Source organism: Myxine glutinosa, chromosome 2 (assembly GCF_964187855.1).
Source record: "Myxine glutinosa chromosome 2, kmMyxGlut1.1, whole genome shotgun sequence".
Taxonomy (NCBI): domain Eukaryota; kingdom Metazoa; phylum Chordata; class Myxini; order Myxiniformes; family Myxinidae; genus Myxine; species Myxine glutinosa.
In genome coordinates this window covers 163991484-164010700 of record NC_136262.1, presented here as the reverse complement: position 1 = coordinate 164010700, position 19217 = coordinate 163991484, and the positions used below count along the sequence as shown (strand labels likewise).

At 40.4% G+C, this 19217-nt stretch overlaps 2 protein-coding genes across 3 annotated transcripts in view; both read right to left on the bottom strand.

Annotated features, from left to right (window-relative positions):
• LOC144890982 (protein FAM200C-like) overlaps window positions 1–19217 on the bottom strand; it is a 1200974-nt gene that overhangs the window by 296465 nt on the left and 885292 nt on the right. The window lies entirely within an intron of this gene.
• The window catches only part of LOC137421111 (fibrillin-2), a 291848-nt gene that overhangs the window by 149876 nt on the left and 122755 nt on the right, over window positions 1–19217 (bottom strand). For both annotated transcript variants that reach the window (XM_068106839.2, XM_068106838.2), the window contains exon 20: window positions 2366–2485. In XM_068106839.2, the coding sequence (XP_067962940.2) occupies window positions 2366–2485 (120 nt within the window). The remainder of the gene's footprint in view (window positions 1–2365; window positions 2486–19217) is intronic.

Here is a 19217-nt window from a genome sequence, read left to right as displayed (position 1 = left end):
GGTTGCATGTTGTGATGGAGTCTAATGTTAAATGAGTTTGGTCTATCGCTCTTATGCAGCACCTGGCTGCGGGATTGCATCAGTTATTTCAGGAGTGCAGCGGTGCTTCTGATGCAGTGCCTCCTGCAAGTTATAGTGGGAATTTGCAATTTAACCATGGTGCTGGTGATAGCCTGCCTACTCGTCGTAACTGATGAAAACTGATGATGAAAAGCCCTGCATGGTGACACCAGGGTGGCAGTTTATATCTGGGCCCACGATTCGAACCCAGGCGAGACAGCTCAGAGGCGAATGCGCACACATCTAGGCTATCCTGACAGTGTAGTCAAATGGGTAAAGGTACAAAATGAAAATAATAGACCCTAAAAAAAATCAAATTCAATTTTTAAACCAAATGCTTTGGACTCTAGAGTCGAGACAGTCTCATATCTCAGTACAGGAGAAGTTCACAGAAATAAAAGGCTAAAATACAAAAATGAAAAATAACAATGATCACATTTAAGAATCTGACCTGACTGGCAAGATAGAAGGCCATCTTCATACATATTCACTATAGGGGGAAGGGGCGGGGTGAGGAAAAATTGAGAAAGGTACATGAAGGTATGGATGAAGAGGAGAGGAAGGATGTCCATCCGAGGGATTGTTGGACATCCTTCCTCTTCTCGACACCATGACGGGAGGGAGGGAGGAGTGGGGTGAAAGGGCAAAATTCCATTTTTTTTTTACAGAAATCCTTTCCCTCGCGGTCCCCCTGTACTGTCTTTCCCTCGCGGTCCCCCTGTGCTGTCTTTCCCTCGTGGTCCCCCTGTGCTGTCTTTCCCTCGTGGTCCCCCTGTGCTGTCTTTCCCTCGCGGTCCCTCTGTACTGTCTTTCCCTTGCGGTCCCCCTGTGCTGTCTTTCCCTCGTGGTCCCCCTGTGCTGTCTTTCCCTCGCGGTCCCCATGTGCTGTCTTTCCCTCGTGGTCCCCCTGTGCTGTCTTTCCCTCACGGTCCCCCTGTACTCTTTCCCTCGCGGTCCCCCTGTACTGTCTTTCCCTCACGGTCCCCCTGTGCTGTCTTTCCCTCGCAGTCCCCCTGTACTGTCTTTCCCTCGTGGTCCCCCTGTGCTGTCTTTCCCTCGTGGTCCCCCTTACTGTCTTTCCCTCGCGGTCCCCCTGTACTGTCTTTCCCTCGTGGTCCCCCTGTGCTGTCTTTCCCTCGTGGTCCCCCTGTGCTGTCTTTCCCTCGCGGTCCCCCTGTGCTGTCTTTCCCTCGTGGTCCCCCTGTGCTGCCTTTCCCTCGCGGTCCCCCTGTGCTGTCTTTCCCTCGTGGTCCCCCTGTACTGTCTTTCCCTCGTGGTCCCCCTGTGCTGTCTTTCCCTCGTGGTCCCCCTGTGCTGTCTTTCCCTCGTGGTCCCCCTGTACTGTCTTTCCCTCGCGGTCCCCTGTGCTGTCTTTCCCTCGTGGTCCCCATGTGCTGTCTTTCCCTCGCGGTCCCCCTGTACTGTCTTTCCCTCGCGGTCCCCCTGTACTGTCTTTCCCTCATGGTCCCCCTGTGCTGTCTTTCCCTCGTGGTCTCCCTTACTGTCTTTCCCTCGCGGTCCCCCTGTACTGTCTTTCCCTCATGGTCCCCCTGTGCTGTCTTTCCCTCGTGGTCCCCCTTACTGTCTTTCCCTCGCGGTCCCCCTGTACTGTCTTTCCCTCGTGGTCCCCCTGTGCTGTCTTTCCCTCGTGGTCCCCCTGTACTGTCTTTCCCTCGCGGTCCCCCTGTGCTGTCTTTCCCTCGCGGTCCCCCTGTGCTGTCTTTCCCTCGTGGTCCCCCTGTGCTGTCTTTCCCTCGTGGTCCCCCTGTGCTGTCTTTCCCTCGTGGTCCCCCTGTACTGTCTTTCCCTCGTGGTCCCCCTGTACTGTCTTTCCCTCGTGGTCCCCCTGTACTGTCTTTCCCTCGTGGTCCCCCTGTGCTGTCTTTCCCTCGCGGTCCCCCTGTACTGTCTTTCCCTCGTGGTCCCCCTGTACTGTCTTTCCCTCACGGTCCCCCTGTACTGTCTTTCCCTCGTGGTCCGCCTGTGCTGTCTTTCCCTCGTGGTCCCCCTGTACTGTCTTTCCCTCGCGGTCCCCCTGTGCTGTCTTTCCCTCGTGGTCCCCCTGTGCTGTCTTTCCCTCGTGGTCCCCCTGTGCTGTCTTTCCCTCGTGGTCCCCCTGTGCTGTCTTTCCCTCGTGGTCCCCCTGTGCTGTCTTTCCCTCGCGGTTGTCAGCTCTTTCACGAGCCTCGATTCAGTATATTAAATATAAAAAAATGTAGATGGAAGGATCAAAGACCCTCCCGAAAGGAAGGATCAATAAATTGAAAATTGAGGTAAATTAGAGTTGTTGGGATAATGATCTTACCAACGCATAAAAGTTTGGTGGCGTCGAGCTTGCTGTAAGGTGGGCAAACACAATGAAAGGATCCCAGAAGGTTCTCACATTCACCATTCATGCAGGGATTTTCAATGCACTCATCAATATCTGAAAATAAAGACATGTTCATTTATTTCAAGTGAAGCAACTTATCCAACATATAACAATGTCATGATTTGTATTTATGATAAGTAATTTACATTCATAATGAAAAAAAAAGAAGTATATATATATATACATATATATATATACATACGAGGGGCAGTCAATAAGTAACCTTAAAACTTGTTTATTGCATGTACGTGTGTAACAACTGTGTTATTTTTCAACATAATCTCCATTGTGTTCAATGCATTTTTTCCAGCGCTTTACTAAGGCCTGAATTCCTCTAGAAAAAAATATATTTTGGCTGCTTGTGTAGCCATTCGTGCACTGCCTCTTGGACCTCTTCGTCGGATCGGAAAGTGGTTCCACCAAGTGCCTCTTTAAGTGGCCAAAATATGTGGTCATCTGAAGGGGCGAGGTCTAGCGAGTGGGTGGATGAGGAAGACACTGAAAATGCAGGTCCTCGATTGTTGCAGCTGTAGCACAGGCAGGATGGGGCCGAGCATTGTCATGCTGCAGCAAAACACCGGTAGTGTGTAGTCCACGTCGTTTTGATCTGATTGCTGGTTTCAGATGATTTTTTAAGGAGGTTGCAGTATGATGCACTGGTGACTGTGGTCCCTCTGGGCATGTAATGCTCTACAAGTGGGCCTCGGCTATCCCAGAAGAGCGTCAGCATCACCTTTCCAGCAGACGGCTGTGTGCGGAATTTTTTGAGCTGAGGTGAAGTTGAATGGCGCCACTCTTTGCTTGCCCTCTTCATTTCTGTCTGAAAGTAGTGGACCCAGCTTTCATCCCCAGTCACTATGCGCTGTAAGAAAGCGTCACCATCTGTTTCGTAATGTTGCAGAAGTTCTTCACATGCGTCCACTCGCCGTTCTTTCAGTTCGGGTGTGAGTTGTCTAGGCACCCATAATGCAGACACTTTGCGGAACCCCAGCACGTTGTGAATGATATGGTGGGCTGAACCATGGCTAATGTTCAATTCGGAGACCACTTCATCCAGCATAATGCGACGGTTTTCCCTTAGCACGCGCTCAACTCCTGCAACCATTTCTGGTGTGTTGGCTGTGTGAGGCCGGCCCGAGCGAGCAGCGTCTGCCACACTGGACACTCCACTTTTAAACTTCCTGTCCGAGTTGTACACCTGCTGCAGCGATAAACATACATCACCATATTGCAACTTCATTCTGCGATGGATTTCACTGGGATTCACACCCTCACTTCCCAAGAAACGGATGACAAAACATTTCTCCTCCCTGGTGCATGCTTCTAAGGGAGCCGCCATCTTGGAACTGCTCTACTGACGTCATATGCTCAATGTTGCCAGATCTAAAACAGACAAAACATGCTTCTTACCCATAAATATAACATATGTTGTCCACAACTACACACATTACATTCTCAAATTTATATCACCATTTTAAGGTTACTTATTGACTGGCCCTCGTATATATAAAATATATATGAAAAAAAAAATATATATATATATATATATATATATATATAATATATATATATATATATATACTTGTGTGTATATATATATATATATATATATATATATATATATATATATATATATATATATATATATATATATATATATATATATATATATATATATACATATATATATATATATATATATATATATATATATATATATATATATATATATATATATATATACAGTTACGTGAAAAAGTAAGTACACCCCATGTAAAGTTTTGACTTTTTCAACATATTTCAACATACAGCTATTTGATCTTCATTTCAACAATATTGATAGATAAAGGTGATATAATATAACAAATATCATGAACACATTTACATTTTGTAGTCCATTGTATAATTTAAATAAACATAAATGCAAATTACGCATGTGCAAATTTCGCATGTGGAAAAAGTAAGTACACCCCTACATTTATCACTACTTCAAATACCTAAAATTAGAATCAGGTGCACCAGCTCAGGTGCAAATGATTAGAACATCGTTAGAGAGGATCTTGGAGGAACCTGTCTTATTTAAACCTCAGACATTTAGCTTGGTTTGCTCTTTGTTGTTGAAGTGTGCGGCGTCACCATGCCGAGATCAAAAGAGCTCTCTGAGGCCTTCAGAAAGAAGGTTATAGATGCCTACGAGTCTGGGAAGGGATTTAAAAAGATATCCAAACAATTTGAAATCAATCATTCGACTGTCCGGAAGATCATGTTCAAGTGGAGAAGATTCCAAACAACTGCCAACTTGTTCAGGCCAGGCCGCCCCAGCAAGTTCAGCCCGAGAGCAGACCGCAAGATGCTGAAAGAAGTCTCTAAGAACCCCAGAATGTCATCACGGGACCTACAGGTAGCTCTTGCCACGGTTGATGTCAAAGTGCACGAGTCTACCATTAGAAAGAGGCTGCACAAATTTGATCTACATGGGACGTGTGCCAGGAGGAAACCTTTGCTGCCCAGAAATAACATCAGGGCAAGACTAAAGGTTGCCAATGAACACCTAGGCAAAGACCAGCCCTTCTGGAACGATGTGCTCTGGACAGATGAGTCAAAGGTAGAGCTATTTGGCCACAGTACCAGAAGACATGTTTGGCGAGAACCAAAGACAGCATTTGACCACAAGAACCTGATACCAACTGTAAAGCATGGTGGTGGAAATATTATGGTTTGGGGCAGCTTTGCTGCATCAGGGCCTGGGCAGATCACCATCATAGAATCCACTATGAATTCTTCATTGTACCAGAGGGTGCTTGAGGATAATGTGAGTTGTTGTGTCGGGAAGTTGAAGCTCAACCGAAGGTGGACCTTGGAACATGACAATGACCCTAAACATACCAGTAAATCCATCAAGGAATGGCTGAAAAGAAAGAAATGGAGGGTTCTGGAATGGCCAAGTCAAAGCCCAGATCTAAATCCCATCGAGATGTTGTGGGGGGATTTGAAACGAGGTGTGCATGCAAGAAACCCCTCAAACATCGCACAGCTGAAATAATTCTGCATGGAGGAGTGGGCAAAAATTTCTCCCTGTCGATGTCAGAGACTGGTAGACAGTTAAAAGAAATGCCTACTTGAGGTTGTTTCTGCCAAAGGGGGCAATACCACCTATTCGAGCCAAGGGTGTACTTACTTTTTCCACATGCGAAATTTGCATTTATGTTTATTTAAATTATACAATGGACTACAAAATGTAAATGTTTCATGATATTTGTTATATTATATCACCTTTATCTCTCAATATTGTTGAAATGAAGATCAAATAGCTGTATGTTGAAATATGTTGAAAAAGTCAAAACTTTACATGGGGTGTACTTACTTTTTCACGTGACTGTATATATATATACACACAAATACATGTCAATGTGCACAACACGCAAAAGTCGAGTGAAAAACTAAAAAATATAATTTGACGCGAACGCCTCAATGGATATGTCTCCACCCACATTAGATGTCAATGCATTGTTACATTTGCTTTCAATTAAAGGTCACATTAATTATTAAAGGCCACATGAGGGAGTGCAAGAGAGAAAAGAGAAAAAAACTAGAAGGCACAGACAACATCAGATGCTTATAACTTGCATTTTGGCCGACAAAATGATTTTGGAAGGGCACATGGACCTTTGACGTGTTGAACACAAAATTGAATCTTTTCATCTTTGTATTAAATTCCATACTTCTGCCAAGTTTGGTTGAAATCTCTTCAGTTGTTCACAAATGATTGCGGTACCAAAAGGATTTTAAATTAAAGGTCACATGCCCTTTGACCTTTGTTATTTTGAACCTAAAATGCAATCACTTAATCTTTGTATTGCATTCGATATACTTGTGCCAAGTTTGGGTGAAATCTCTTTGGTGGTTCTCAAGTTATCGTGGTAAGACTGAAACGATGACGGATGGACAGATGGACAATCCAATAACATAATGCCTTCAGCTGCTGATGCACCATAAACATTGGATACAGAATTGATGAAAACAAAAAGAAAACGATTGTATGTATATATATATATATATATATACTAGCTTGGCTCGGCTCGCGCGTTACTGAGGAAAAGGGTTATTTTAGCTGAGGCTAATGACTGTACCTGAGTTGCTGTGTTGTCATGATTTACACCAATCATAATACAAACAATTACTTTGCACAAATGTATTTGTTGTGTTTGTGATATTACATTTTTATAGGCAATTTAGGTTGAATGTTTTTTTTTTCAAGAAAGAACCCCTCAGCACACACATAGGGGAGCGGTAGGTGCAGACTGGAAGTTTGGGACGATTACACCTCACCACCACGTAATTCAAAACACCTCACCACCAAGTAATTCAAAACACCTCACAGCCATCAAACACGTAATAAAAACACCTCACCACCACGAAATTAAAAACACCTCACAGCCATCAAACACGTAATAAAAACACCTCACAGCCATAAAACACGTAATAAAAACACCTCACCACCATGTGATTATAAATACCTCACCACCACGTAAATCAAAACACCTCATCACCATGTGATTTAAAAACATCTCACCACCAAGTAACTCAAAACACGTCACTACCACCGTACCACGTCATTTAAAAACACCTCACCACCAAGTAACTCAAAACACCTCACCACCACATAATTCAAAACACCTCACCACCACGTAATTATAAATACCTCACCACCACGTAAATCAAAACACCTCACCACCATGTGATTTTAAAACATCTCACCACCAAGTAACTCAAAACACGTCACCACCACGTCATTTAAAAACACCTCACCACCAAGTAACTCAAAACACCTCACCACCACATAATTCAAAACACCTCACCACCACGTAATTATAAATACCTCACCACCACGTAAATCAAAACACCTCACCACCATGTGATTTAAAAACATCTCACCACCAAGTAACTCAAAACACGTCACCACCACGTCATTTAAAAACACCTCACCACCAAGTAACTCAAAACACCTCACCACCACATAATTCAAAACACCTCACCACCATGTAATTATAAATACCTCACCACCACGTAAATCAAAACACCTCACCACCATGTGATTTAAAAACACCTCACCACCATGTGATTTAAAAACACCTCACCACCATGTGATTTTAAAACACCTCACCACCACGTCATTTAAAAACACCTCACCACCACATAATTTAAAACACCTCACCACCACGTAATTATAAATACCTCACCACCACGTAAATCAAAACACCTCACCACCATGTGATTTAAAAACACCTCACCACCACGTCATTAAAAACACCTCACCACCACATAATTCAAAATACCTCACCACCACGTGATTCAAAACCACCACAACGTTATTAAAAACACTTCACAACCACGGAAACAAAAGTTTGAGGGAGTCGTTAAGTGACAACACAGACACTGCCCAGATGTGTCGATATATAGATAAATGACTGCACCCGAGTTGCCGTTTTGTCATGGTTTAAACAAATCATAATTCAAAGAATTATTTTGCACAAATGTATTTGTAATACACGTGATATCACATTTTATAAACAATTGAAGTTGACAAAAAAAAAAATTCCCCAAAAAAATTCCAAAAAAATAAAAATAAAAAATTGGAATTTTAAAAAAAAGGAATACCCTTAGGACATACCGACGGGAGAGATATGTGCATACCAGAAGTTTGGTACGATTTCACAAAAGTCTGAGAAAGTAGTTCAGTGACAACACAACACAGGACAGACGCTGCACAGATCTATATATATATATATATATCTGTGCAGCGTCTGTCCTGTGTTGTGTTGTGTTGTGTTGTGTTGCCCTGTCCTGTGTTGTCACTGAACTACTTTCTCAGACTTTTGTGAAATCGTACCAAACTTCTGGAATGCACATATGTCTCCCGTCGGTATGTCCTAAGGGTATTTGTTTTGAAAAATTTTCCAATTTTTTTTTTTTGGGGGGGGATTTTTTTTTTTGTCAACTTCAATTGTTTATAAAATGTGATATCACGTATATTACAAATACATTTGTGCAAAATAATTGTTTGAATTATGATTGGTTTAAACCATGACAAAACGGCAACTCGGGTACAGCCATTTATCTATACTAGGGCATGCCCGTACAAAATTATATCCCCCCCCTCTATTTACATGAAATGGTTTGGTCCATTCGCAAAGCCAAAGCGGACGGCTTGCGAGTACGGTGACAATCCCCCCCCCCCTCTATTTACATGAAATGGTTTGGTCCAAAGCGAACGGCTTGCGAGTACGGTGACAATCCCCCCCCTCTATTTACATGAAATGGTTTGGTCCAAAGCGAACGGCTTGCGGAATGCGGAGTTTGGTAAAGAAAAGAAATCGCCATAGCTCGGTAACTACTTCTCCGATTAATATGAAACCTTGAAAAGGCACATCCTCGGGTCCCCAGCAATATACCTGGCAAGTTTCAAGTATATCGGACCCGTGGTTGTCGAGAAACAGCGGTCGCATACAGACACACACACAGACACACACACAGAGATTACTGGAATTATAGATAGATAGAATAGATAGATCTAACAATAAGACAGTGGGAAGATACAATCGAGACAGTAAGTCGGCACTTTCGTAAGGCCGGAAGTGAAGTCTTCACTGTCCGGAAGTTCAATTATTCAATTAGCGCCAATTCAATCAAGATATTCAATTAGCGCCAACGCATTTTGGCTTTTTGCAATTTAATCGCAAGGAAAAGTAGAAAGAGAAGAGGGAAAAAAATGAAAAGGAAAACATTCCAAACCGCGAGGGAAAACAACACGGCACGTCGACACAACAACGTGTCCTGTGATTGGCCGTACGTGGCTGCCAGTAGCTGCCCCAAAAAAAAAACTTTCACCGTCCGGCGACTGAATTTTAGGGGAAAAATAAAACGCTCTTCGCTTAAAACAACGCCCTTCGCTCTGACTGAATTGGGACAATGTTTTTATGTTTTTAATTGAATTACTATCCGTAATGGCGCACGCTCTCACAGGAGCTCCGGAAGGTCGCATATCGCAGTTACGATGAATCGCAAATTAGTTTTAATTAGTTTTAAAACATAGTTTAACGCCAACATAGTTTGCCAACGTGAAATAAATGAATACGCTCTCAAATGTGCCGTCCGAGGCAGAGTCTGTTCGCCACGTTCGGCACACGTGATAGCTCGCTGCTCTCTGATTGGTTGAATCGTTTTTTGGACATAGCTCGGTAACTACTTGTCCGATTAATATGAAACCTTGAAAAGGCACATCCTCAGGTCCCCAGCAATATACCTGGCAAGTTTCAAGTATATCGGACCCGTGGTCGTCGAGAAACAGCGGTCACAGACAAACACACAGACATACACACATACATACACACACACACACAGAGATTACTGGAATTATAGATAGATATCGACACATCTGGGCAGTGTCTGTGTTGTCACTTAACGACTCCCTCAAACTTTTGTTTCCGTGGTTGTGAAGTGTTTTTAATAACATTGTGGTGGTTTTGAATCACGTGGTGGTGAGGTATTTTGAATTATGTGGTGGTGAGGTGTTTTAATATCACATGGTGGTGAGGTGTTTTTAAATCACATGGTGGTGAGGTGTTTTAAATTACGTGGTGGTGAGGTATTTATAAATACGTGGTGGTGAAGTGTTTTTAATTAGGTGGTGGTGAGGTGTTTTGAATTAGTTGGTGATGAGGTGTTTTGAATTAAGTGGTGGTGAGGTGTTTTGAATTACTTGGTGGTGAGGTGTTTTAAATTACGTGGTGGTGAGGTATTTATAAATACGTGGTGGTGAAGTGTTTTGAATTATGTGGTGGTGAGGTGTTTTGAATTACTTGGTGGTGAGGTGTTTTTAAATGATGTGGTGGTGAGGTGTTTTTAATTTCGTGGCTGTGAGGTGTTTTTATTATGTGTTTTATGGCTGTGAGGTGTTTTTATTACGTGTTTTATGGCTGTGAGGTGTTTTTATTACGTGTTTTATGGCTGTGAGGTGTTTTTATTACGTGTTTTATGGCTGTGAGGTGTTTTTAATTTTGTGGTGATGAGGTGTTTTTATTACGTGTTTTATGGCTGTGAGGTGTTTTTATTTTCGTGGTGGTGAGGTGTTTGTATTACGTGTTTTATGGCTGTGAGGTGTTTTTATTACGTGTTTTATGGCTGTGAGGTGTTTTTATTACGTGTTTTATGGCTGTGAGGTGTTTGTATTACGTGTTTTATGGCTGTGAGGTGTTTTTATTACGTGTTTTATGGCTGTGAGGTGTTTTTATTACGTGTTTTATGGCTGTGAGGTGTTTTTATTACGTGTTTTATGGCTGTGAGGTGTTTTTAATTTCGTTGTGGTGAGGTGTTTTTATTATGTGCTTGATGGCTGTGAGGTGTTTTCAATTTCGTGGTGGTGAGGTGTTTTTAATTTCGTGGTGGTGAGGTGTTTTGAATTACTTGGTGGTGAGGTATTTTGAATTACGTGGTGGTGCGGTGTTTTGAATTACGTGGGGGTGCGGTGTTTTGAATTACGTGGTGGTGAGGTGTAATCGTCCCAAATTTCCAGTCTGCACCTACACCTCCCCTATGTATGTGCTGAGGGGTTCTTTCTTGAAAAAAAACATTCAACCTAAATCTTCAACCTAAATTGCCTATAAAAATGTAATATCACAAACACAACAAATACATTTGTGCCAAGTAATTGTTTGTATTATGATTGGTGAAAATCATGACAACACATCAACTCAGGTACAGTCATTAGCCTCAGCTAAAATAAGCCCGTTCCTCAGTATCGACGAGCCGAGCCAAGCTAGTATATATATATATATATATATATATATATAGATGTGTGTGTATATACAGGATATACACACAATAGTATATATATATATATATATATATATATATATATATATATATATATATATATATATATATATACATATATATATATATATATATATATATATATACTGTATATATAATACATCACAAACAGTCATGGGCGTCGATGCGTGGGGGACAGGTGGACATATCCCCTTCACTTTTTTGACGGGGGGGGGGGGGGGATTATCCCCCCCCCCCAACTTTATACTAGAATATAACACATAAAATGCGTTACTGTGTACAATCCAGACAGGCCCAGATGTGGGATATTCTCCAAATACATCATCCAATTATGTATAAATCAATATTAACTTTCCCGAAATAGGTTAGCTCTTCAATCATTCCTCCGCTGGTGGAATTATTTAATAACAGACACAGGTATCAACTCGTGCACGTCGTGCTGGATTTAATTGGTCGAAGCACGGATTTCTTGGCTTCATTGGTGCACCGTTGCGCGCATGCGTTATAAATGTATCACGTGATTGGTGATTACTGAAAGCGGGATACGGGTAGACATTCCCGCTGCAGTGCTGTGTTAAACTGGTCATTCACGTAATTGCTTCAATTTTGGTGAAGATTCGAATCCGGATTTAAGTATTTTTTTCTCTTTTCAAGTGATTCTTCACCATTGAGTGATAGGGCCAAAAACGATATATTGCACGATATTTCAAAAAGTTATAACTTGGTGGATGAGTTGGGGAAGTGACAATAACAAGCTGATTATATTTTAATTCAGGTCCGGATCCACATATGACCTTTTATTATGACCACATATGATCAGTGTGATACAAAACGTAAACTGGTCAGCCTGGCAGAGGGATGCTCTGCAGTTTATAAGTGCGTACTCGTTTATAATTGTTGTAGTCCAGACTTCATAGGAGTACTCACATTGTAATGGTACTGTACTGTACATACTTTATAGACGTACTCCCATTGTAATGGTACAATACTGTACATACTTTATATACGTACTCACATTGTAATGGTACAATACTGTACACACTTTATATACGTACTCCCATTGTAATGGTACTGTACTGTACATACTTTATAGACGTACTCCCATTGTAATGGTACAATACTGTACATACTTTATATACGTACTCACATTGTAATGGTACAATACTGTACATACTTTATAGACGTACTCCCATTGTAATGCTACTGTATTGTACATACTTTATAGACGTACTCCCATTGTAATGGTACAATACTGTACATACTTTATATACGTACTCACATTGTAATGGTACAATACTGTACATACTTTATAGACGTACTCCCATTGTAATGGTACAATACTGTACATACTTTATAGACGTACTCCCATTGTAATGGTACTGTACATACTTTATAGACGTACTCCCATTGTAATGGTACAATACTGTACATACTTTTTATATACGTACTCACATTGTAATGGTACAATACTGTACATACTTTATATACGTACTCCCATTGTAATGGTACTGTACTGTACATACTTTATAGACGTACTCCCATTGTAATGGTACAATACTGTACATACTTTATATACGTACTCACATTGTAATGGTACAATACTGTACATACTTTATAGACGTACTCCCATTGTAATGGTACTGTACTGTACATACTTTATAGACGTACTCCCATTGTAATGGTACAATACTGTACATACTTTATATACGTACTCACATTGTAATGGTACAATACTGTACATACTTTATAGACGTACTCCCATTGTAATGGTACAATACTGTACATACTTTATATACGTACTCACATTGTAATGGTACAATACTGTACATACTTTAAAGACGTACTCCCATTGTAATGGTACTGTACTGTACATACTTTATAGACATACTCCCATTGTAATGGTACTGTACTGTACATACTTTAAAGACGTACTCCCATTGTAATGGTACTGTACTGTACATACTTTATAGACGTACTCCCATTGTAATGGTATTGTACTGTACATACTTTAAAGACGTACTCCCATTGTAATGGTACTGTACTGTACATACTTTATAGACGTACTCCCATTGTAATGGTACAGTACTGTACATACTTTATAGACGTATTCCCATTGTAATGGTACAGTACTGTACATACTTTATAGACGTACTCACATTGTTATGGTACAGTACCGTACATACTTTATAGACGTACTCACATTGTAATGGTACAATACTGTACATACTTTATATACGTACTCACATTGTAATGGTACAATACTGTACATACTTTATAGACGTACTCCCATTGTAATGGTACTGTACTGTACATACTTTATAGACGTACTCCCATTGTAATGGTACAATACTGTACATACTTTATATACGTACTCACATTGTAATGGTACAATACTGTACATACTTTATAGACGTACTCCCATTGTAATGGTACAATACTGTACATACTTTATATACGTACTCACATTGTAATGGTACAATACTGTACATACTTTAAAGACGTACTCCCATTGTAATGGTACTGTACTGTACATACTTTATAGACATACTCCCATTGTAATGGTACTGTACTCTACATACTTTAAAGACGTACTCCCATTGTAATGGTACTGTACTGTACATACTTTATAGACGTACTCCCATTGTAATGGTATTGTACTGTACATACTTTAAAGATGTACTCCCATTGTAATGGTACTGTACTGTACATACTTTATAGACGTACTCCCATTGTAATGGTACAGTACTGTACATACTTTATAGACGTATTCCCATTGTAATGGTACAGTACCGTACATACTTTATAGACGTACTCACATTGTAATGGTACAGTACCGTACATACTTTATAGACGTACTCACATTGTAATGGTACAGTACCGTACATACTTTATAGACGTACTCACATTGTAATGGTACAGTACCGTACATACTTTATAGACGTACTCACATTGTAATGGTACAGTACTGTACATACTTTATAGACGTACTCGCATTGTAATGGTACAGTACCGTACATACTTTACAGACGTACTCACATTGTAATGGTATAGTACTGTACATACTTTATAGACATACTCACATTGTAATGGTATAGTACTGTACATACTTTATAGACATACTCACATTGTAATGGTACAGTACCGTACATACTTTATAGACGTACTCGCATTGTAATGGTACAGTACCGTACATACTTTATAGACGTACTCACATTGTAATGGTACAGTACCGTACATACTTTATAGACGTACTCACATTGTAATGGTACAGTACCGTACACACTTTATAGACGTACTCACATTGTAATGGTACAGTACCGTACATACTTTATAGACGTACTCGCATTGTAATGGTACAGTACTGTACATACTTTATAGACGTACTCACATTGTAATGGTACAGTACTGTACATACTTTATAGAGGTACTCACATTGTAATGGGACAGTACCGTACATACTTTATAGACGTACTCACATTGTAATGGTATAGTACTGTACATACTTTATAGACGTACTCACATTGTAATGGTTGAGAACTTTACATACTTTATAGACGATGTAACATTGTAATGGTACTGTACTGTATATACTTTATAGACGTACTCACATTGTAATGGTTGAGAACTGTACATACTTTATAGACGATGTAACATTGTAATGGTACAGTACTGTACATACTTTATAGACGTACTCCCATTGTAATGGTACAGTACTGTACATACTTTATAGACATACTCACATTGTAATGGTAGGTACAGTACGGTACATACTTTATAGACGTACTCACATTGTAATGGTTGAGAACTGTACATACTTTATAGACGATGTAACATTGTAATGGTACTGTACTGTACATACTTTATAGACGATGTAACATTCTAATAAGTACAAACAGTCCAATGTGTTTTGTGGCTCCGCCCCATCAGGCTGATTGCCAGTCGTCCCGTCCCGCCCACCCCTCTTGGCACTTCATTTCCCAATGTATAAATACGCACTGAGACTTTTGGTGGAATCTTTTTAGGTTGTGAAAAAATTGAGGCGTCATGGACTTTCCCACTGTAAAACACAGTAGATTCGCGTTTGAACAAAATGCTGAGCTTAACCCAATGTTGAGTTACTGTCTGAAAAGAAGAATTACAAACGGTATATTTTTGTTCTGCCAATTTTGTAGTTCAGCGATGCTGTCCAAACTTTAACCCTTTGTGTGCAGCTGTCGCAGGTTTGTCACAAGATGAATATTATTTCTTTTTTTAAACTGACAAAAAAATTGAATTTTTTAATGAAAATTTTGAAAAAAGGAGATGCATCACACAAAGGGTTAATGAGTGTTATTTGATTTGGAATTTTCCACAGACGACTGTCTGGTGGGTACCTTCATAGGTTTACAAGTTTGTATCTTGGTAGATTTTCATTTTTGAGGAATTGTGTGTAATTCCTACATAGGATGTCTTCCGACTTCTTGATATATCGCCAATTCAATTTGAAATTTGATATCAGATTTCAAATTGGTCACTATTTATGCGATTTTATCAAATTCATGAAAATGACAAAAAAAAAAACACATAATCATCTTCTTCATAGCCACTTGGTTTCTTGGTTTCCCAGGAAATGTCGTCCCCCCCGTCCCCCCCCTACTTTTCAATCGTGAAATAGGATTTCGGACGGATTAGGATTCGGATGAAATTTGGCAGAGATTTGGCCTGTGTGACAAGGACGAAATGGTTAGATTTTGGTGAAGATCCCGATTCGGATTCGGCTACTAGAATTTAAAAAACGATTCTTCACCATTGGGAGATGGGGCCAAAGACGACATATAACAGGATATCTCAGGCAGTTATGGTCGGTTTCGGATGAAACTTGGTGGAGAGGTTGGATGTGTGATGGGGAAGGATTTATTCAGTTCTGGTGAAGATTCGAATCCGAATCTGGATATGAGAATTATTTATTATTTAAGTGATTCTTCACCATTGAGTGACAGGGCCAAAAACGATAAATGACATGATATTTCAAAAAGTTGTGGATGACTTTGGACAAATCTAGGTGCACGAGTTGGGTAGGTGACAAGAACAAGCCGATTCGATTTTGGTTCAGGTCCGAATCCAGATCTGACCTATCAGTGGGATACAAAACGTAAACTGTTCAGCCTGGCGGAGGTATGTGCTCCACCGAGTGCCGTTCTAGTTATTATTACTAGGGCGTGCCCGTACGTGGGTGCAAAAAAACATGCGTGCAAACAACAACAACAAAAAAAAACTTTGAAACCACGTGGCAGTAACGACCACAGAACCCCCCCCTCTATTTACATGAAATGGTTTGGTCCATTCGCAAAGCCAAAGCGAACGGCTTGCGAGTACGGTAGAACCCCCCCCCCCCCCCCCTCTATTTACATGAAATGGTTTGGTCCATTCGCAAAGCCAAAGCGAACGGCTTGCGGAGTTTGGTAAATAAATCGCCATAGCTCGGTAACTACTTCTCCGATTAATATGAAACCTTGAAAAGGCACATCCTCAGGTCCCCAGCAATATACCTGGCAAGTTTCAAGTATATCGGACCCGTGGTTGTCGAGAAACAGCGGTCACAGACAAACACACACACATACAGAGATTACTGGAATTATAGATAGACTAGGGCATGCCCGTACTATATATATATCTAAAATTATATCCCCCCCCTCTATTTACATGAAATGGTTTGGTCCATTCGCAAAGCCAAAGCGAACGGCTTGCGAGTACGGTGACAATCCCCCCCCTCTATTTACATGAAATGGTTTGGTCCAAAGCGAACGGCTTGCGGAGTTTGGTAAATAAATCGCCATAGCTCGGTAACTACTTGTCCGATTAATATGAAACCTTGAAAAGGCACATCCTCGGGTCCCCAGCAATATACCTGGCAAGTTTCAAGTATATCGGACCCGTGGTTGTCGAGAAACAGCGGTCACAGACAAACGACACACACACATACACACACACACACATACACACACACATACACACAGAGATTACTGGAATTATAGATAGATGACGTGAAAAAAACAGCAAGTTTCCTGGTCGGAATGATTTTCTATTTTGTTTGAGTGTCAAACAGGCAGACAGAGTAAAAAAAAATTGTCACTACCCTCTTTGCATGCACAATTGGGATGCGATTCCGTACAATTTACCAAATTCAGAGCTAAGGTACTACTAAACTGCAGGCTTGTGCTCCGATTCATGTCCGATTCGAGTTCGAAATACAGGTTTAACATTAAATGGAAATTAAGTATTTCCTCTTTCATAAACCGACATTTGCAGACAGACAAACAGTCACCCAATTGCTTAACCCTGCTTTTTGCTTCACGTGCCTAGGGTAAATATATAATAGCACATGGAAGGAGCACACAACCAACAACAACCGTAGCCACAACCACAACAACAACTACGTGTTATAAAAGATCCTTCTTTTCATGTGTTTCACTTCCTTTTTCCATCCTCATTGAGACACGCAGATAGATATGCAATATGTTTGTGAAGTGCAACATGCTGTCATTTGATTAAATCCGTCAGTGAAGTGATGCAGAGGCATGGCTAGTTCTTGATTAAAGCCAGGTGTAGAGATATTGAACTACAGAGGATTCAAACTGTTTATATAGTTTGTGTAATAAGTTGTAGTTGAATGACAGATAAAGAGTAAGATTTTTTTGCTGCAATTACTCATACTTCATTAAAAACATAATTGAACAGTACTTTACATTTTCATAAAACTCCACTATTTTTGTCCTCAATAACTTTCAGATCTTTTTGAGCAACAGGAAAACTGCAGTAAAATCAAACTACACATGTGCAAAAACAACAAAAAAACAACAACATTTTCCCTGATATTTCAAGTATTCACCGAAAGATTAAAAAACTGCTGGTGTGTTATGAACTAAATGAGGGTCCCGTATGTTTAACTTTTTGAACATCCCTCATACATTTTTGGCATGACCTTAAAGTTCTTTCCTTCACCAATGCAATTGCATGATCTCATTGTTTAGATCACTCGCATGATATCATCCCACTGTGGGTACTTGATAGTATAAACGTGTTAGGGAAAATAAAACCAAACATTTTTTGTTCGAAACAAGATTAGATCAAAACCACACCAGCTTTTCCAACCTTCCAACCTCCACCTCTTTCCCTTCATGTTCACATCAATATTTTCCTGTTACAAGCCAGCTGGGCACCTCAAGTCAATGAAGGCTCATGTAGGAGATGCTGTGTTGTGTAAAAATAGCCAAAAAAAGAAATAAAACACCAAAGCTAACCCTAAGTTAACTTTTCTTATATTATGAATGCGATTAAACCATAAAGAGGTTGATGAATTTTGATGGATCTGTTCGGTCCTTACAATAGTGGAATTCAATTAAAACCCGTCTTATGTGGCTATCCCTTGTGGGAATCAAAATATTGCAGAAGAAAATTATCTCGAATTACAAAAAAACATTAAGAACTTTGCACAAGTTAGAGATTTGAACTTATCTACAGGGTGTCCACAATGTCGCGCATCATAGGATTATTTAATTGATTAATTATTTATCATAGGAAATTAAATTATTTAATTCAACAATTAGCCCGGATATGTTGAAAGGACATTCAGAGAAACCTGCTTTTCCGTTTACAAACACGTTTTGAGATTGGTGGGACACATTTTGAACAACTGATGTAGCCAACTTTACAAATAAATGTTTTGCCTATCTTTGTGGACACCCTGTATACTATAAGAGAGCTGTTTATCTGTGTGTGTCTGTGTCATCATTTTATCGTTTGTGTGTGTCTGCATTTGCCATCTGTGTGTGTCTGCATTTGCCAATCGGCAAGGGAACGACGTCATCTGAACATTCCCGAACGAAGACTCGACTCCGCCCCCCGACGACTCGTAACAAGAGGCGACTCGTAACCCTGGCATAGGTGATTGATG